Raw genomic sequence first — 21,330 nt, forward strand, 5'->3', positions numbered from 1 at the left:
ACGCAGATCCCCCTGGAAACCATCGTCATAAATTCTTAGTGAATTTGTCACGATGGGCTAACTGATCTGACCTCATGCTCATTTTATCATCCTCCACTGGTTCACCGCCAGCGTAAACTATTAGTGCTTGCGGGTACACCATTCCATTGTCATCCACAAGAAAAACAAGTACTAACGGTACTTTCTGATATTTCAATATCGGAATATCGGAATAAGAGGTATTGAAATATGTTCAATTTCTTTTAATAATACTTTAACGAAGGCATTCAAGGCCCGTCTTGACAAAAAAAAAAGAAATTAATAATAATAATATCCAGGATAATTTACACAGCGCCATCAGAACCAACCCAAGCTAAACAGAGCATGTATTGTGGGTACTATACAACTGATAAAAAAAATACGTAAGTATTTTGTAAATAGGTACATACATTTAGAACACCCAGACCAATCTAAACAATTATACTCATGAATACAAATGTTTGTGCTGTACTAGGAATCGAACCGCAAATATCGTAAATAAGGTGGTATGCCAAATCGCTAAACCACCGAGGCCGTCAAATATTAATATATTTTTTTAAAATAATATCTCACCAAACGGTCTGTAGCCATATCGAAGATGAGAATCTTGGGCGGACAGACTCTTCGGAAGTCATCAATGCTGGTGATCACACCAGCATCTAGTACCCAGAGGCGGTTGCATCGATCGGCTCGTATGCGGTACACAGACACCAGTCCGGTACAATTGATGTCACCTCGGCCCGCACTGTGCCATGACCAATCCGGATACGCCTGTCAACAAAAAATTTATATCTAAAGAGATCTAAATTAATTTAAATTTTATTTCAATATCCATAAAGTTATATTACTCTGTAAAATACAATTTACAGACATTTACAGACATTGCAAAAACCCAACAGTTTAAAGATAATACATCATTGGAAACTTTTTAATGGCAGGTTGCGTTCTATTCTTTTAGGACAGTCTTTCTTAGTGTTGATGAATTTATTAGCACAAAAAAAATTTTTTTTTATTTATTATATAAATACTAAATAAAAATAAATGGAAATGCAAACAAGGAATCTGATGGTAAATGGTAACTGTGGCGAACAGCACTAAGGATATCACGTTATCACGTGACGCCCGTGGTAACACTCATGCGTTGCCATTTTTGAATACTAGATGATGTCATGCTTCTGTCAATTTTTCTGAAATAGCGGACGACTTTTACGGTCTACCTCGACATACTAATATCACAGATATCATTTTAATAAAACTGTATAAAGTGATGCGGATTGTTATATTCTTATATTAAAATAAAAAATAATTCAATAATCTTAAAATCTTCTCTAAGTGATTTGTATATTTTAATGGATTCCTGGATGTTGAAATCATAATTGGTTACTGGATTTATGGGACTGCTTTCCCAGACAGGACAACATTTATAATAGTTATTTTTATATAAATTATATCCAAACCTGGTACCAAGATATATATTTTATTATAAACACAAATTGCACATCTTTATATATTTACTTTTGTATGAATTTTTACTGTCTTTTTTATATATTATAGTCTGATAATACCTATCACTTTATCTATTCTTGTACTGTGCATAATCATATAATAAATAGCATAGCATTTTTTAACCGTTTTTTGACTCATCTTCCACAAGTCCTCCATCGCCCTCACACCTAATTTGTGGAGTGTTTCACGGGCAGCGTTAGGGGAAATATCTAGTAATTTATATACTCGAATATCCATCTAATCCATAAAATATTAAACCATAATTTCCATAATGAAACGTGACCGCAAATAGGAAATAAGTTAACCTAAGGCTGTATTTCAATGGCGTTGCATTTTTCCAACCATAGCATACTAATAGGCTTTGGAACAAAGAATTATATTTTCGTATTAGGTTAATGATCGCATAAAACAATACAGTGACATTGGTATTAAACGCTGTTTGTAAACTAATACTTTTTCTTTATGATGACGGAATGACAATCAGTTTCTATCAATTGTTATTATATTTTTACCATTTGCTGGATTTTTACCAGACGATTACATTCGCATTACAAATATACATATTATATTGTATATATTTTTATGATACAAACATTTTTTAACCAAACAGAAAGATAACTTACCAAAGTTTCATCAAAATTGGATTAATTGTTTTGGAACGTATAATTTTATTTATGAGTGATAGGGTTTCATAGTACAGTTAGGCTTTACTTCTATTATTGATTTTACTTTAATTATTCATCCATTGATCCATCTGTAAAATATTGTTATACACGTGTCAACGAAGAAAATTACGTGCAATGCTACTTGGATATACATGTATATGTATATGTGTAGAACAATCTTTATTAAATAGAATAATGAATTCATTTTTACTCGGTACCACAGACCATATAAGAATATTTTTAGTTTAATTCGACGGTATACTCCGATTCACGGTCTACACTCTATACTCACTGTACGCAGACATGAGAAATCGTGAAGGGCAGTAAATTGCTTCGCGGACATGCACTCGATGCCAATTAGAACTTGGAATTTGCGACTGTGTCCTTATTTGCACACACTACCACAATCGGATAAACTGTTAATACAATAGTATAAATATATTAATATATTTATTTATGTAACGGATCCTCTGTTCGTAACATAATTTATTTGAAAACTAAGGGATTTAAAGTCCTAATAATTACAATCAATAATTAGAGTACCTACTGAAAATAAATATATGAAACGTATGTAAAGTTTCTGGTATTCGTATAGCTATCTGTTACAATTTCGATTGTGAAAGTAGAATGTAGGGTATATATTATTTGAATGGAGCAGACTTTTTACAAAGTTGCCTGCGCGGGGTACTTAAAGTAAGTGTAACTATAAAGAGCGAAATTGTAGGATATACGGAGGCATAACAACTTAGGTCTCAGAAATAGCAACCTTGAGGGTTGTACTGCCGATCTGACATTCTCACCAATACCTGATTTAAGACGGAATTAAAAAATCCTGTTTGTTATACTAAAAATAAGTAACGCAAAATGAATGCGGTTGCAGATAGAAACAGAATATTGTAGCGTATCTCAAAAAAACTTATATAAGTTATATTATACATAGGTAACTTTCTTTTTGCAGATCAATTAACCGTTTCGTATTCGTTCACTTGACACCTAAAATTTGATTAGGTATATTAGCGAGCTTTTTATTCCATGATTATTTCTATTGGGTAAATATTTTTTTTGTTTACATATAGAATAAGTGATAGAGAAAAATCAATGATCAATCAATTTTATATTAATATAGAACTAGTAGCAATAATTATTTATTATTCTAAAAAAATATACTCGTACTTTAACCATGCACATAGAAGTCACCTGGCGTCTATAAACAGTTTTAAGGCATGGTTTTAGATGTATTAGTTCATGTTGTTAGCATTCAGTATAGATAGTTGACACGTGCCTTGCCTATAAGTGAGACATGTTCAGGTAAACGTTCTAGAAGTGCTTGGATACCTGTTAATACCCAAACTGAGCGCTAGGCCTCTACCAACCTGTCCAAAAATAAATTATATTTTACAAAATAGCATTTGATAATAATTATTAAGAAATATAACCGAATATAAGTTAGTGACGGAAACTTACTTTGTGTGTTGTTATAATTCTTTAAATAATATGTAACAAACATACAGCTTGCAAGTTTGATAAATACTATATTGTAATATATTTTCCCCACCCATAAAACGGTATCTTTGCAAAAATACAAGAAAATCATTACATAGTACTGAAATAATAATAAAAAAATCAAATAAATTCTTATTTCATGCTCATGTAAACTTGCCCTAATAGTACCTGAATTAAATTAACAAACATTGATAGCATAACAATTGGTGTAATGGACTTCCGCAAAACAATAATTAAAACATTCTTAGCCTATACAGAAAATAGTAGAAATATATTTGACATTGGAAAATATCAAGAACCGTGGAATTGGCATGTGTAATAATCAATACAGAGGACGGCTACCACTTACCACCACCGTATTTGCTGTTTCCTATATTACCTACTATTTATTAAAGTCATATAGTTGTAAATCACTAGATATGTAATTGACGAGCTAATTGCATAAGTACTGATTATGTATAGGATATGACTATGCCACTCAGAAGCATCTATTTAATTTATGATTTTAATTTGTACATTAAAAAAACTGCTTACGTTATACTTCAATTATATTACAAGGATCAAAACAGTTCATAGAATTTTGTCTGATTTCTTATCATTTGTGCAAGGTAATCTCGGGAACAAGTGTTGTAGCAAGTTTGTCGCAACATTTACTGTTTTATATTATTCACAACAAAAAAGTCTTAAGGGGGTCTTCCTGACGGCCTGTTTTTTAGGGATATTTTAGGATTTTTTTTCTACGACCAGTAAATATTTAGAGCTTCAAGTTTTTTATCATTTATTAACACATATTTGGACAGTATAAATATAAAATTTCAGCTAAAAATATTCAGTCAAACTAGAGTTACAGCGCTCTGAACACCCCCGCCACCAAAAAAAGAGCCCCCACTTCCTCCACGATTCCGGCTGATCGGCTTATCTTAAAAAAAAAAAAAAAAACGGCGTTTTAATTTGTAGGCTTAAAAGCACGGAATGACCTATAATCAAATGAATATAAAAAAAATTGGATTTTTGATAGACATTTGAAATAAAAGTTGCAAATTAGGCGTTTTTTTTTTTGTTTTTTGCTATAAAAAAATCGAAGTTTTGAAAATTTTCGATTGATAATAGTTCATTCCATGCGTTTACATATATTGAGTGTGCCCTGTAAATTTCAAGTAATTCGGTCCAGCCGTTTCTGAGATACAATGGAGGAAAGTTTGAAAAACACAGTTTTGAGAAAAACGCGTTTAAAGTTTCAAGTCCGTTAAAAACTATTAAAATATCAACTTACTCTCAATCGGCGATGCCTGGTCCATAAGTATTCCTTCCTCTTCCTCGTGAAACTCTTTTAAAGCAGATTGTTCAGCTCTTGAGTCAATCCTGGCTTGTTTAACGACACATACGCGCCGCTCAGAGCGTAAGATTCGCTTTTCATCCCGTTTCTCAACATACGCTTGGGCTTCACGACCAACAGGGCATCCCATAATCGACATAACTTTTAAAATACCTTGAAAACCTTCATTAAAGATAATAACTGCTAAGTAGCTAGCAATTTCAACAACTTTGGGACCAGAATGAAGATGTTTAGGAGCGAAAGTCCAAATTTCAAAGATTCGTTATTGTTTTGTGTCTCTGCTCCTAAACAACGAATTAATAATTCGTCTTTCGATAAATCTTCTAAAACCGGTTTGATAGCTTCTTGGACTTGCGGAATTAGAGGTGGTTTATGGTGATGAAATTGGTCCAGTTCATTATTAGCTTCAGCCTTACGCCATTTTTGGTGGGTAAAACGGTTTCCACAAAACTTTCTTTTTTTACTACGACCAGGATGAACATTTCCACTCGTACTTCCTTTCCGTCCACTCATTATGAAAAAAAATAATTTGTAGCTGTTGCTCTCTTCGAAGTTCAACCAAAACTAAAATAACTTCGGTAAAATATTATAACAATAGAAATTTCTGTTTAAGTCTGTAGAAACGTGTCTAAACTTGTATAAACAAATATATTAATAAAAGGGAGGCCAGGTATAAAGCCGACGGTACACAATAGGCCCGGTCTCTAACTGCCAACTCACCGCTCCGAACCGCTCTTTCTTTTACCTGCTGTATCTTTAAAACGACTTCGAATTTTCTAAAATCGCTTTACTACCGTATTCTAGACATGTTAAGGGAGCAATTTATGAAAAAAAAAAAAAATCGATTTTTTCAACCCATCACATAGGAAGACCCCTTAACTATTGTTATTCTGCATATCACTCATACAAATTTGCGTACACAGTTTGTGCTGTGTCCGTATCAACTACCAATCTGCTTAGATGGTCATCATTTTTTTACCATAATAGTTACTACTTAGTAATCTTCGAACATCACGTCAGCCGACTCCGTCAGCCGTGACAATATGCCTATTTGAAATTCATTTTACGGTCTTCAATATAATAATAGAAGATAATAGAATACAAGTTGTCGAAATAAATGGTGTAAAGTCTGAGGGAACTAGTATTAAAATAGGTGTTCCTCAGGGCTCTATTTTAGGTCCTTTCTTATTTTTAGTTTACATAAATGATCTTCCTTATATGGTAGAAAAGATAGCTGACATAGTTCTGTTTGCTGATGATACTTCATTAGTATTCAAAGTCAATCGACATATTGATGATTTGGACGAAGTAAACGGTGCTCTTTCTTATGTTTTAAAATGGTTTACGGCTAATAATATGTTACTAAATGCAAATAAAACTAAATGTATCAAATTTACTCTCCCCAATGTAAGGCCGATAGCCAACGTAATTCAAAAATCACGTTGGACAATAAACCTATTAATTTTGTGGATGATACTGTATTTCTAGGTATCACATTAGATTAGTTGCAATGGGGCGCTCATATTACTAAATTAGCGAGTCGACTTAGTTCTGCCGCTTATAAGAAGAATTAGACAATTAACAGACGTGGCAACGGCTAAACTTGTGTACTTTAGCTATTTCCATAGCATTATGTCGTATGGTATTTTGTTATGGGGCAAAGCAGCTGATATAAATACAATATTTATTTTACAAAAGAGGGCCATTCGCTCCATTTATAGCATGGGTTCCAGGGAGTCTTTGCGAGAGTGCTTTAAGGAATCAAATATCCTCACCGTTGCTTCTCAATATATTTATGAAAATATCATGTATGCCAGGAAGAATATAGACAGTTTCAAAAGAGTTAGTGATTGCACTAATAAAAGCTTACGTAACAATAACAAACTGATTTTACCTAAATGTCGTTTGGCTATAGTTAGTAATTCGTTTTATGGCAATTGCGTAAGGTTTTACAATAAAATACCAGAGTCTGTTATAAATCTGCCAGAAAAAAGATTTAAATGTCAAATAAAACACTTCCTTTGCAAAAAAGCTTACTATAAAATTGAAGAATTCGTTAACGATAATAATGCTTTTGTAGAAAAATTTTAAATACATAGCACTGACAATATTATCTGATTACACTAATAATGAGTGCGTAGCGATTTCTATGTTGATTGTCGCATGCCTCTTACTTGTTACACTGTAATTATTTATATAAAAAAAAAACATCTATTAAAAAGAGCAACACACAAGTTTCTTGCTCATTCTTCTTGTGATGAATCTGCATTCCGAATGAGTGGTAGAATCAAAATATGACTATTCAAAAGTGCTTGTAATGAGTTTATTTGAATAAAGATTATTTCTATTTCTATTTCTATTTCAATTCAGGGTAATAACAATCTAAAACTAGATAACTGTTACTCTTTTTATTTTGCCACTCTTGATATACATATATAATGCTTTGTTATGTCTTAAGTAAATTAAGCACCATCATTAGTCAATAAATAAATTTATAATTAAGATTCCGTGACAAGTTCTACTAATTTCTTTTGTAATTACTACTGTAAATAAAAATATTGAATAAAAACATGTAATATTGCATATATTATATGTTTTTATTAAATATTCATTTCAATATAAGGAAGTTTTTCACTTTATATATAATAGTAATATTATAAAAGATGAGAGCGCATTATTTAAAAGGAAAGTAAATTACGGAAAACATACATTATTTCAGGGATGCTTATTAGTCTGTTATGTTAATACACGGCGGGACATTAGGTAGACATACTAGGTACTCTGTACTTACTGTCAATTTGGACAAAAAATTTCTGTTGGAAACTTCAACAAAAATAAGCGTTAAAACCTCTTTGATAATTTACTCATAATATTCAAATATAGAACGCTGTGTCTGATTACAATTGTCATTTGTTTTTATCTTCTTCAATATTTAGTTTCGCTAATTATATCGACATTTGAATCTTATATATAAAATGTCACAGTTTTCGTTCCCATACTCCTCCGAAACGGCTTGACCGATTCTCATGAAATTTTGTGAGCGTATTGAGTAGGTCTGAGAATCGGCCAACATCTATTTTTCATCCCCCTAAATGTTAGGGGTAGTCCACCCCTAAAAATTTTTTTATTTTTTAGACAACATTTTTAGTTTCCATTTTTTTATGATACAACATACAAAAATACATACAATCCTAAATTTTCACCCTTCTATCATCAACCCCTATTTTTTTATAGCGTTATTAATTTATATGGCAAAACAACGTTTGCCGGGACAGCTAGTAATTATATATAATTACGATTTGTTTACAATTTGGTGTTTTATAATTATTTACAACGAATACATCTACGCACCTCGTTGAGAATGATAAAATTTCTATAAAGTAGTGCTTTACCTGTAGTACGGGACTCACGCCAGGAGGCAGACTGCGTGGTACCCAAGCCATTGTAGCTGGAACTCCTGCCCTCAAGCGCGGAATACCCAAGTAAATTTTCTCCCAACCTATCTCTAAACCTGTAGGAACAGTGTTTTCAGGTTGAAACTTTTCCAATAAGACGGGGTCTGGAGGAAAATCGAACTGTAGCAAACTCCATTGGTTCACGACCTCTAAGGTCGCTAGGGCCACAGTGAACCATGCACAAAGAAAAAGCGCATGGGTCCCCATCGTGATTACCTGTAAAAAAATATAATCATCAGATACCATTTATGAATGGAGTAGTTAAGCAAGAACCTATCAATTTTAGTTATGTAACCAAACGTATGAGAACGTTCTATATATTATATTTTCCCATGCGCTATTTGTATCTACCCATGAGAAAATATGCACACGTGAAACTATACAATCTCGTGTAAATGTAAATTAACTTATTATTCTAATAAGCATCATGTACTTTAATTGACCTCAGATACCTATATCAAATGACAATAACCAAAGATCTTACATTCTTACTCCTTCTAAATTATATTTCATAGGTATATTGTGTGTTATATATTTTATTCAAACGTAGAAAACCCTTTAACGTTATATAGAATAGTAGATACCAATTAAAAATTATCAGCTCGTGACGAAATCGTAGGTTTTTATGTTATTAAATGATCACTATAGACCTCCTATAACTAGATACACCTTATCTAACTATAATTTTTCGTGTGTAAGGGAAAGTTTCTTTATATTAACAAATAGGTATGTTTTTACATAAATGTTTTCAGTTTAACATGACATTATCAGTATTTTTGAAAAGTCATTCCCGGATTGAAATAAAATAGAGTGATTATTGGAACAATAGAAGAGTTTCTAAAAATTGTTTGATTGATACAAAAAATATGTTTAGATAAGTATATTACTTATTGATATTAAGTTTTTTATGGATATTCAGAGCAAAACTGCGATAAATAACTAGTATTATAATAAGTTTTATCAGTGTACATAATCTTTTGTAGAGTCGATGCTATCACAACAAAACCACAAGCAAGACAGTGACCTAAAGCTGTTCTCACGACCGACTTTTACTCATTATTCAAGGACACTTCCGACTAACCCGAAAATGCGGGCCAAGAGCGTGGTGAATCGACCAGTGGGTACCATAAATTTGCCACCTTTTTTCAAGATTCAGTTTTTGAGATTTATATTATTAACCGTCATAACATCATAGAGATATAAGGGAAAATTACAAATGGACACATGTTTATGCGAATGGTGTTATTTTATATTTATAATATAAAGCATTATAAATTATTTAACATTATATTGGTATTTTGTTAAAAAGAAAATAGTCATAAATCAATTTGCAAAGTTAGCTTCTATATATATTCTTTGTTTTTGTCACATCTTCAATTGCCAGTACTTATATCATACCTATATCTATTATGTATTAAATGAATATATTTATCAAAATTATATTAACATATTCGGTTTTTTTACACGATTGTGTTTTTGTATATATAAATAGCATAATAACTAAACTGCAAGATATTGGCAGACAGGCAGGTTGAGAGGTTCTCACATACGAGTATATGTACTTACCTAGTTAAACAGATGCTCGAAGGTCTAAGTATTTAAGGGTACGTACCTAATACAGACAGCAAAAAAATACATTTCTTATTCAATATCAATAAAACATATGTGATGTAATTGATATTATATGTTTAATATAATATAACACAGGTATCTATGAATTAGGTATATGTATGTATATGCATGTTCATTAGTAATAAAACTTGTAGCGTAAGTCTATCAGTACGTAATAGTACCGGCTAATTAAAATGAAACAATAAATAGTTCAATACAATCTTCAAGAAATAATTGAAATTTATTTTTCATTAACGGAAAAGAACTTCTAATTATCCTTTATACTGTGCTCTAATTATTGATATAATAAGCGAAATATGAAAACTAATGATTTATTTAGGATTAATATACAACAAAACAACTAATAATCTAGATTTAGCCTTTTCAGTTTCAACATAAAATAATAGCTTGTTATTGTGCCTTACAAAGCCTTTACAAAGATCACGGCGAAGACATAAGGAGCCAAGGATATCAACATCGTGGATCGCGAGTGAAAGTAAATACTATAGTCAAAGTGTAACATTAAAAAAAAAAACTAAGTATCTACTATATTTTACGTACAAAATATTATGAATCTTGTAGTAAGAAACATCATTAATAGGACATTTATAGCGATTTTAATAATATACGAATATAATACATATATATGTATACTAAAATGCTCTATGCTATGCTATTACCGCCACTGTAGTATAATAAAATGGAAATTTAACAACTATATCAACAGTTTGTTAGAGCACAGAGACATTTTAGTAAATAGATTTAGATGACTTACTCGTAAGATCGATAATACCCGATTTGAACAATATCAGACTACTGAATGAATAATATTATTCATTTCCACACCTTCCTGTGACCTGCGGGTATAAATTATTTGAAGATTGTTTCATGTGTCTTTTTATAACTACTGGGATTAATTTGTATTAAGGATAACAAGGATAAACTATCTTTCTATAGGTAACATTACTTGTCTTCGTACCAATTGAACAATAAATTCTTATAGGTACCTTCTAATATTACAATGTGAAAAATTTGAACAGATTTTAATGATATTTTCCGAGAAGATATATTGTATTACGATGAAAAGTAAACACTATATTTATATCTAAATAAAATTAGACGAAATATTCGTTAATCTATATGTTGTTTCAAATCATACTAATATTACAAACTTGAAATTTTGTGAGTAAGGACGAATGGATAGATATTTGTTACTCTTTTAAACAAAAACTACTGAATGGATTTTAATGAAACTTTACAATAATATAGTACATCAGAATAACCCATAGGCTATAAATTTCCCCCGATTGAAATCGATGGCTCAGTTAGTAGTTTATATAGCGCTTTGTCATTGTTTTATACCGTTATAGTCTTGTCTGTATTACAAGACAACTTCCTAAAGCTAAGGAGAATGCTGAATGGCCTCGTGTCGTAATACCTAGACGGACACGCCGACACGAAGCCTACTAGTAATGCGGCACAATAATTAATAGTAGGCGTAATATCTCTCATTGAAAAAAATATGACGTATTTATGTCATAGAATTCTGGATTATTATATTTTCTCAAATTATTCGTTAAACATATATTAGATATAGAAAAGAATTTTTCTGAAATTTGTCTTGAACATAAATTTTATAATAAGGACAGACATAGGCTAACTTTCATCTCATAAAATAATATATAAAATAATTTAAAAGTTTCAGATGAATAGTATTAACTATTAAAAATACTACAGTTAGTTTTTATTAATTGATCGATATGTTCAGTATATTTAAACAATAGTTTCTCTTTAAATGATTATTAATCAGAAAAAATATTTATTTTAAATCTAAGGATTAGTATAAACTCCGTATTGTATGTGTACTTATCAAAATTGTAAAGACAATAATGCAGACTATGTACAATATAAAAAGATACCTAAACAAGGAACCATATACAGTCATATAATCGGATCATTTATAATGGACAGTAAAGTTTTCAATGTTACGATTATTACGCAATTTAATACTTGAATAATAATGAATAGGTACATAGGTATGTTACTATCCGGCTGACCGAGAAATCATTTATATTAAGTAGGGATCTAATGAGGTTTCATTGTGATCTATGTATAAGAGTTTCTATCACATTTTTTTTCTACTACGTTATAGATAGATAGATAAAAAGCTTTATTTTTCCAATTATTTATTTCACAATTACTGTTCTTAAAAACTCCTGTAGGGGTTTGACTACTCCTGTGATAGATGATTTGTATATTTTTTCTGCTATAACTTTATACTTACATTCACGAAATACAACATAATGTTATTAATTCTGACAATGCGGCAGTTACACCAGTTTTACCAGTCGTAGGTGAAATATGAGAGGAGAATGGAACCGACATATTTATTACAGTCCTATATATATTTTTCATGTAATTGGAATGTCAAGCAAGGTGACGGCCCATATGATGGAACGTGGTAAACCTCACCTATATACATGAAGAGCTACTGAGATCACGTTATCATGTGACGACCGTGTTGTATCTTATGTCTTGCCATTCATAGTCATATGTCTTATCCTGTAATTTTCACGTGCTTGTATCACACTTTAGCCGCAACTCCGCTCACAAAGCAAACTGCTTCGCGTCTATATTAGTTAAGTCTGAGGCAACCATGCAGACGACTCTTCACAAACTCTACATCGGTAAAATTATTTTATTGCTATATTTATATTATCAATCAAATAGGACATGTTGCCATTTGCATGTACCATTTAAAAAAGTAACGAATAAATATTTAAAAAATCTGTCTTTCATGTTTTGATTATGCAGAGCAGTAAGAACAGAGAAATATATAAAGGGGATAAAGAAGATACTACATATACATAGATATCTATCTATTCTGTGGGTAAGCCTAAATGAAATATTAAAAACAAAAATGACAAAGTACATTAAAATAAACGACATTCTTAATCTAGGTAATACAAATAAAGTTTATATAATAAAATTTTCAACGGAAAATAACAAGATTCATTAATAGGAATAGTTATTTATGAAACCAAATGTTTATTTACTTAATATGCAATGTGCAGGTAATATTAGATAACATCGTATGGTTTATCTACTTTCTATCACAAACGACAGCTTTACCACATATATATACACTTCATTAATATTTAAATCACATTAAATAGAGACACAATGTAAATGATTCTTCTTTAACATTATCCTTATGTCCGCTTGTTCATTCATTATAGATGAATAAATAGAATAAATTTTGGCGATACCTTATTTTATTAATTAAAATTTGTTACACTCAATTGTAACAATTTTTTTTGTAGAAAAGTGTACTTTTTTATTTAGATACTTATGATTATTTTTAGTACCTACATATTTGAGACTAACAAATCAGAATCAAATTCTGTCTCTCTCCCTCTCTCTGTCTATATGTACAGTAGTTTCCAAAGTATAAATTGAGAATGGTCATAAGAGTACCTACTATCATGCATGTACGCAAGGTTAATCAGCATTGACGTTTTTCTTACTACGAAAATATTAGTAACAATTTGTACTGTTAACTTGTGAATAACAAATTAACGTGGTTTAATATTAATTTTTAATATCTCCTAAACATTCACCTTATATTTTGTCGATAATTTCAAACAACACTACAAATCGGCGATCCCGGCTCAACAGTGAATCATTTAACAATTTCCGTAAAACATTAAAATTCTTTAAAAATGTAGGTAAATATGTATTATATCACAATATTATTTAAAAATTTAGGCGTATACCCAAGCATCAAGAAAATAAAGAAATTTTTTAACTATATAGGCTAATGGTGAACTATAAATATATTAAACTTGGATACTGTAAAAAGTCGTTTTTCCTTGGATAACCATTTCACGGGAAATTCTTTCTTAGAATTTGCCGAAATTGCCATGGAAGATATATGCAGGTCTCAATAGGGCAACACAAAGTACAGATGCATACCAAGTATCTAGTCGCCATCAGGCTTTGTAAGATAAATCAGAACAAGTCTCTTTTTAAGTGTAGATTACTGTCATAGTCAATTACTCCAAAACAAAACATAACGTACGGACATGCGTCCGAGTACATTATAATAGGTGACACCTCATAAATTTGTCCAGCTATGTGATTTGTTACAATAATATACGTGTTAATAACAAACATTAGCCATCAATCAAATTTTTTTAGCTTGCTATTTGAATTAATTTGTCGTAACTGTCGTAGTAAAGCATTAATATTACCTTGTTACATATATTTTAAAGTGATTTATATTATTTTATTAATTAGCTTAACAACTTTATTCTAAACTGGTGTAAATAGTATTTTTGTGTATATATAGATACATTTTACACCGAGGTAGACTTTGTAAAAAATCGTCTTCGTGGGTAGCTCTGTCTACCAATTTTAGCCGATATCTTAGTCGTTGAAATGTCATATGATTACGAATATGAGAAGAGTTATAAATTTGTTTTCTCAATAATTATCAAACAGTAGTTGAAAATTATTTTATTTATTATTAGATTATGAAATTTTAACAAATATCTTAATTTCAATTTAAAAGTAATGTGCTAATCATTGGACACCTAATCATTGGCACCATAACTGTAGATTTGTAAAAGTAATAATCGATGTTTTATTAATGTATAAACTAGATATGAACTGTTTTTGATATTTATCTAATCGATTGCCTTACATCGTTCTAGGAAAAAGATCCGAGCAGCATAGAGCAGAAACATAAACATTCAAGGCTAAATTACATTTACCAAGTATCCACTGTTTGTATGCCTATCAAAAAATTGCATTAATTTAAATAACGTATTATTTCCGTACCTACTTACTGGTGTCATGCCCCAGTTAGCGTAATGCTAACACTAGTTAACTACATGGATTTTTGTCTAATGATACATAGCGAATAAGATTGTTGACTGAATTTTGTGGTTTGTGATTATTATTTTTACGTCATGTGTGAATTTAATTTAGTTACTTCACATTTGTGCGTGATATGTAAACCAATTATTTTAATTGATCTGGGCCCTCTTAATTCAGATCATTACTTTTAAAGCAGAGACTTCAGTATAGATTGAGTAATTTAAAAAAATGTTAGAAAACTTCACACAAATAATCTAAAATATTGATTAATAACAAAATTACATATAGCCATATATGCTTGTGAAATGGCCCTTGGGCTTCGTCACATAACATATTCCTAAAGTCTTTATGCAAAGGATATATTTTAATTATGAATATCTAACAATTTCAAATTGAAATTGTTAGATATTCATAATTAAATAAAATAAAATTCTATTCTATTCTATTCTATTCTTGAAAACACCTAGAAGACACCAAGAAACAGACAGAATTTACATCCATCAGAGGGTAATGCAATGTGGTAAACCACCATGCTAGCCAATATTAAAATTAATATCTAGTAATTCTAAACAGTTACCCTAGACTATGAACGCCTGAAACCCCAAGAGAGTCACGTGCTCGTTGTTAACCCTTAAGAAACTATGAATAGAAACTAGAATAGAAACTGCAGTGTGGGGTTTATTAAGAAGGGTTTCTTAATAAACCCCACACTGCAGTCTCTAGAGTAAACCTCCGCAGGAATTTCATTCCATAGTCTAAATATATGCGGGAGAAAACTTTTTGGAAGCCGCTCTGTCCGAGACCACTTAAGTTCCAGTGTGTGGGAATAAATTCCCTGTTGATGGCGTGAGTGGTACGGTGGAAAAAAGGTAGCTGTATTGCAGCACATTGTTAACAAGCTATCTCCATATTGTGCTAATTAGGTAGGTATCTATGAAACAACATCCGCTACTTGCTGCACGATCATTGTCTACATGTTTGTAAACAGCTATCCGCTTAATATCGGACAATGAACTATTGTTTAACTTGAATGATAGAGTATTACCCAATTCCAACATCAACCATCTTAATAACGCTAACAATAGCCATGAGTAACTATAGAATTAATACAAACGGCTGCACTAATTTTTATTTGTATGTACATGTATGTGAGTGAAGCTTAAGTAGTGAACAATTTTAATAGCCACCGCCGCCTGGTGGAGTTAATTTATTTATATTTTTCACTCTACATTTTTATTCTAATACTAAGATAATTTTTAATGACGGAGAACTTCTTTATAAAACTTACTAATATCTATACGTGACACCTGCAGTTGAAAAATATAGACCGAAAAAAATTTGTTGCAGCCATAATCTTTAGAAGTTATGATACTTTTAATTCCGATCGTTAAACCCCAATCAATCTGTATACGTCTAAAGGTTACATTTTCGAAATTTCGACTTTCGAATTTATTTTCTACTTTCATATTTTATGTCGGGTAACACTAAATCAACGTATTTTTTTTTACTTATCTATATCTATTTATAAACATTAAATAGATGTAAACTGGTTTTGTACTTAAGTATTTAATCCAAGTTTAATAATTACTCACTTGAAAGAAGTTGCAGACACAGCTAGTAGACACAACATGCAATACCTATTTAAAATTTTACACGCATGAGCAACAGTAATTTCTCTGTGTTGTAGTATATGATTCAATTTTCAATTTACAATCTTAATTTATATTACTATACCAAAACACGACCGCGACTACTACCAAAGACTACAGTAGGTACTGCAGTCCCTAAGATATTACTAAATATACAATTCCCTAGTTTCCCCTGCTTTTCAGTATTTGTTTTGCAATTGCGTACTTTGATATTACATAAATGTATTTGTTTTATTAATAAGAAAGTTTGCTACAATTTGCAATTATTCTTATTTGATCATGCAGCAAGCAGCAGATGTTGTTTCTAGGTAGATACCTACCTAATTGGCACCTTAATAGAATTACTATTATAACTTAAGTGTCTAGAGTACGGACTCTAGAAACTTAAGCAGAAGGGCTAACTTTGATGTTCCTGGATACGGATCCAGGAACATCAAAGTTAGCCCTTCTGCCGATAGAGTTCTTTGTGTTTACTTCAAGCAAATCTATTCTCTTCAATCTCCTCGTCTCATAGTCATTCAGATAAATATATTTTCAAACTATGCTGTACTTTGTTTCGTAATTTTTATTAATGGACATCATTGAAATAACATGCTTTAAGGTGGTTTTGCTTTAGCCACAACTAACACGTTTTATTTCCTATACAATGACACTATATTAGTAGATCATGGTTATGGTATTATTTTCATATCATAAAAATAAATAAATCAGTTTACTATGACATTATTTAGCGCTAAAAATAGAATAAGACGAGTAGGGGTATAACAGGTTGGTAAATAAAAATATTATATCTATCTTTAAGCCATGCCTCTTACGGGTTAGGCTTATACTTAGTGCTTACACATTACTCTTGTCTATTACTTATTACAGACTTAACTCGAAGTAAAATAGCTAGTCGCTAGGTACATATTTTCATGCAAGGTATACCTAAGCATTGTTTCAACATTGAATACTTTATAATATATTCTACCTATTTCATAAAATAATTGAATTAATATCCTTGTATTCTGTGATTAATGATTAATAATAATAACATAATTATAGTGCTAATAAGTAATTATAAATAATTGCACAAATTTTCATTTAAGTGCAAAACGATTCTAATACATTCAACACGCTATAGCATTATGCTGGTAACTGCTCACACTTTACTGTATGAAATACTTTTTTGACGCTATATGAATCTTAGTCACAATTTTCTCACAAGCAATTGTTTTGTTGAATACGAGTGAACAATAGTTTTAATAATTTGCATACCTGTCGCCTACACCATGGTATGCTACAACGCATGATTTATACATAGTGTATAGCTTGGTCTGGACTGGTCTGTGCGGGTTACGAACACTGATTAGACTTTTTGCTTTTACAATAGCATATGCTGAGTGGTCACTCTATTCTCCCAAATTTGAATTTATAAATGAATGTAAGTATTTTTGTAAACATGAGCTGAGTTTCTTGTCAGTTCTTCTCATCTCGAAATCATTCCGAACTGCCGGTAGATTTGACATATCATAGGATAATAGACCTACATGAATAAATATTTTGAATTTGTATATAAATTTATATTTAGAATGCTTTCCATTGCTTTTTCCGTACAATTCGAATGCTGTTGGTGTCGTCTTTACATCTTCACCGCACGGTTATGGCACGAGTACTGAGGGTACTACAAACTTGCAGGAAGGCTGGACCAACTACTGTCGGACTGACACGCTTTTAATCGAAAAGATTGACTAGAGGTGTGAACCTCATCTCAGGTTGTCGATCTCTATTTGAATGGAACAAAGTGTTAAATATTCACAGGAATAAAAAATGGCGATACATGACCCTTTCTGTCAGCTTATAATAAATAACTAAAAGATGCTCATTTTTTTTGCATTATATGGTTTTTATTGTATGGACAATACTTTAATTCTAGGCGAAGAAATATCTTAAGACCACCTAACCTTGACAAGGACTAATAAAACTGTTTTTTAGTTAAAGTCTACCCAGTTATCCAATTATAGTTGAATTGCGAATCTCTTCAATTATGTTACTATTAGAGTATGTAATATTAATTACATGATCTTTCCAAAATGATCATTAAAATCAGAATATTTTAATGATCTTTGAAAATTATTTATGACAAGCTTCTAGAAAATCTCTTAGCAGTATGCATGTAGGTACCTAAACTTAGTCATACTAATGAATGAGCTTTGATATTTTTCTTCTTTTATCTTAAACTTGAAAGTTGTTCTGTTTTTCCTGCCCTAATGTTTCTAGTGTCCTAGGACATCCAGAATAGATTTAAAGCAGGACGCTGCTTAAAAACAATTCAGATTGTCTTATGGATTTTACGATTCGTGCACATCCTTTAATAACTGGTTTTCAACACGTACAATTTCATTCTAATACGTTTATTAAAAATATAATTTAATCACCTATTTTCAATACATATTAATTTATTATATTTTATTATAATATATAATATTGCTATAAATATACTCTATTAATGCGTCCGGTTTTTAAATCGAATTGTCCTGTTTTTACAACTAAAAAATCCTCGTTTTTTAAATTTGGATTTATCTTAGTACTGAAAATCGGGGCGACTATCCATGACTGCTAAGCATTTTCCTCAGATGTGGTCCAACTGAATACGGAATGCTTAATCTTATTTTTTATAAAACCTTATTAAGTAATACCTAATTAATATTAAATTAGTAGGTTGAAAATACTAGAAATCCGTTATAGAACCTACCTCAACATCAACGTTCTTATAACACAATCCGGTTTTATATGTCCCTACAATGCCTATATAAATTTAATTATATTAAATACATTTCTATTTTTCCCCGATTGCTTAGGTACCCATCTAACAATCCACATATTGTAAAATTATTATAAATATTAACTGAAACTTACTGTCTCAAATTAACGTCTACAAATGGTTCAATAATCCTTACTGAAAAAAACACGTGACAATCGAGCGCGTGGTAAAAGAGTGCGCGAGATAGCTATGCGCTTGTAAACTGAACTGACGCGCGAAAACCAGCGCACGCGCGCGCTCACACAAAATTTACTCGCCCCTCTACAACTTAACACCTTTGAAAGTAAAAGTGGTCAATCCCGAAGGCGTGGCGGCTGACAACAGCCATGACTCGGTATTACGTACCCTAAACAGTATTGTTTTATTATCAAGGTGCGTATTTACTGTAGCCACGATTTTTTAGGCGAGGAATGTCAAGGTCTTCGTTTCAATTATATTTTAGCGTGAAAGCAATTAGAATAATAACACCACAATTTTATAGGTAGGTATAGATACTTCTTAAATTTAAAAACATATTCAATGTGAGAAATCAGAAGTATTTATTACTAAAATAATATCATTACAAATCCTACTTTAGACATAGATAGGACAGCACTACAGTAAACTATTTAGAAAAATGTAGCTAATTATAAATAATCGCAATCATTAAGTATTAGCAAAGTCATCGACTGAGAGATACACAAAAAAACATATTTGACAAATGATTGTCGGTATAGTGTACAGGATACAAGTAGCTGACGAATTAATTAAATAATTACTGCTTTTGACAACTTCATTAAAATATGAAAGGCAGCTATTAAATTTGTGTGAAATCATCTAGATTACACTCGATTCGGACATATCATTCTACATTGAAACATACGAGTATACAAGTACATAGTTGAAAAGACAATATCCTTATTGCAGATGGGTTAAAAAGTCTTTTATATTAGTAGCTGGCAATTAAATAGTAGACAATAGCAATAAAAAAATAATTTATATAGTATTGTAGTAATATTAAGGTGCAAATTACCCAAAATTATTTACAAAAATGGTAATCCTGTTGTAGTAAAACATTAAATAATGTTGGAGACAGACCATATTTCATACAATTGATCGTAACCCAAGTAATCAGTACATGTATCTAAAGTAGTTTGCACTGTGTGTATCATAAATCGAAATACTAAAAAACTACCTAACCGAGAGAGACTTGGTCTAGTGAACTCTGGTTTACTACCCTATTCTGAATTGGCCGACATATAAAAAAGAACTTTCTTTGTAAATTTATATTCTTAAAACACAGGCAACCAACTGTGTCCTTCCAAAACAACATTCAAACGATTTTTTATTGACCTCCATCTATTTAAATATAATACCTATATCAGGCCTTGTCTTGTCTAAACGAATACGCTTAAATACTCTTTAAGTAAGGTGACTACCTTACTTAAAGAGTATTTAAGCGTATTTTTTATTTATGTCAATAAATGACTACTAGTACTAGTAGTACTAATAATGCTTACTAGTAGCAGAATAGAGAACGCTACTTATTACCTTAGTCGTGCTAAATACCGCAGCACTATGCAACTGATTCCCAGGCGCGCACAATCAAATCTTTTTGTCCTCGATCGATATAATAGCAAGGTATAGGCGACTGTGCAATCAACAGGAAACATGAGCCCAACCCTCGATGTCGGAACTCGATCGCACTCGTAAATTCGTACCATTCGTACTCATGTTCCTACAAGAACAAATAGAGCGGAACCGTATTTGGATAGTATCTGTTTTCATATTGTAGATCATATATCAATTACAAAATCTAGCTGCAAAGCATATATCTATATCAAAAATTATTACAACAGTGATATTAAGTGTCTATGACATTGAAGAATCAAGAATCGACTTCTCTTATATGAAAAATTACTGA

General features: G+C 31.1%; 1 protein-coding gene across 1 annotated transcript in view; it reads right to left on the reverse strand.

Annotated features, from left to right (window-relative positions):
• Positions 1-19,656, reverse strand: part of LOC131842473 (protein yellow) — a 34,011-nt gene extending 14,355 nt beyond the window's left edge. The window contains exons 1-3 of the mRNA XM_059190997.1: positions 19,523-19,656; positions 8,421-8,699; positions 592-789 (exon numbers count right to left, since the gene is read on the reverse strand). Coding sequence (XP_059046980.1) covers positions 592-789; positions 8,421-8,690 — 468 coding nt within the window. The 5' untranslated portion in view covers positions 8,691-8,699; positions 19,523-19,656. The remainder of the gene's footprint in view (positions 1-591; positions 790-8,420; positions 8,700-19,522) is intronic.
• Between the last annotated feature and the right edge of the window lie 1,674 nt (positions 19,657-21,330).

This window comes from Achroia grisella, unplaced genomic scaffold (genome assembly GCF_030625045.1).
Source record: "Achroia grisella isolate CSIRO2021 unplaced genomic scaffold, CSIRO_AGI_Agris_v1 utg241, whole genome shotgun sequence".
Classification (NCBI taxonomy): Eukaryota; Metazoa; Arthropoda; class Insecta; order Lepidoptera; family Pyralidae; genus Achroia; species Achroia grisella.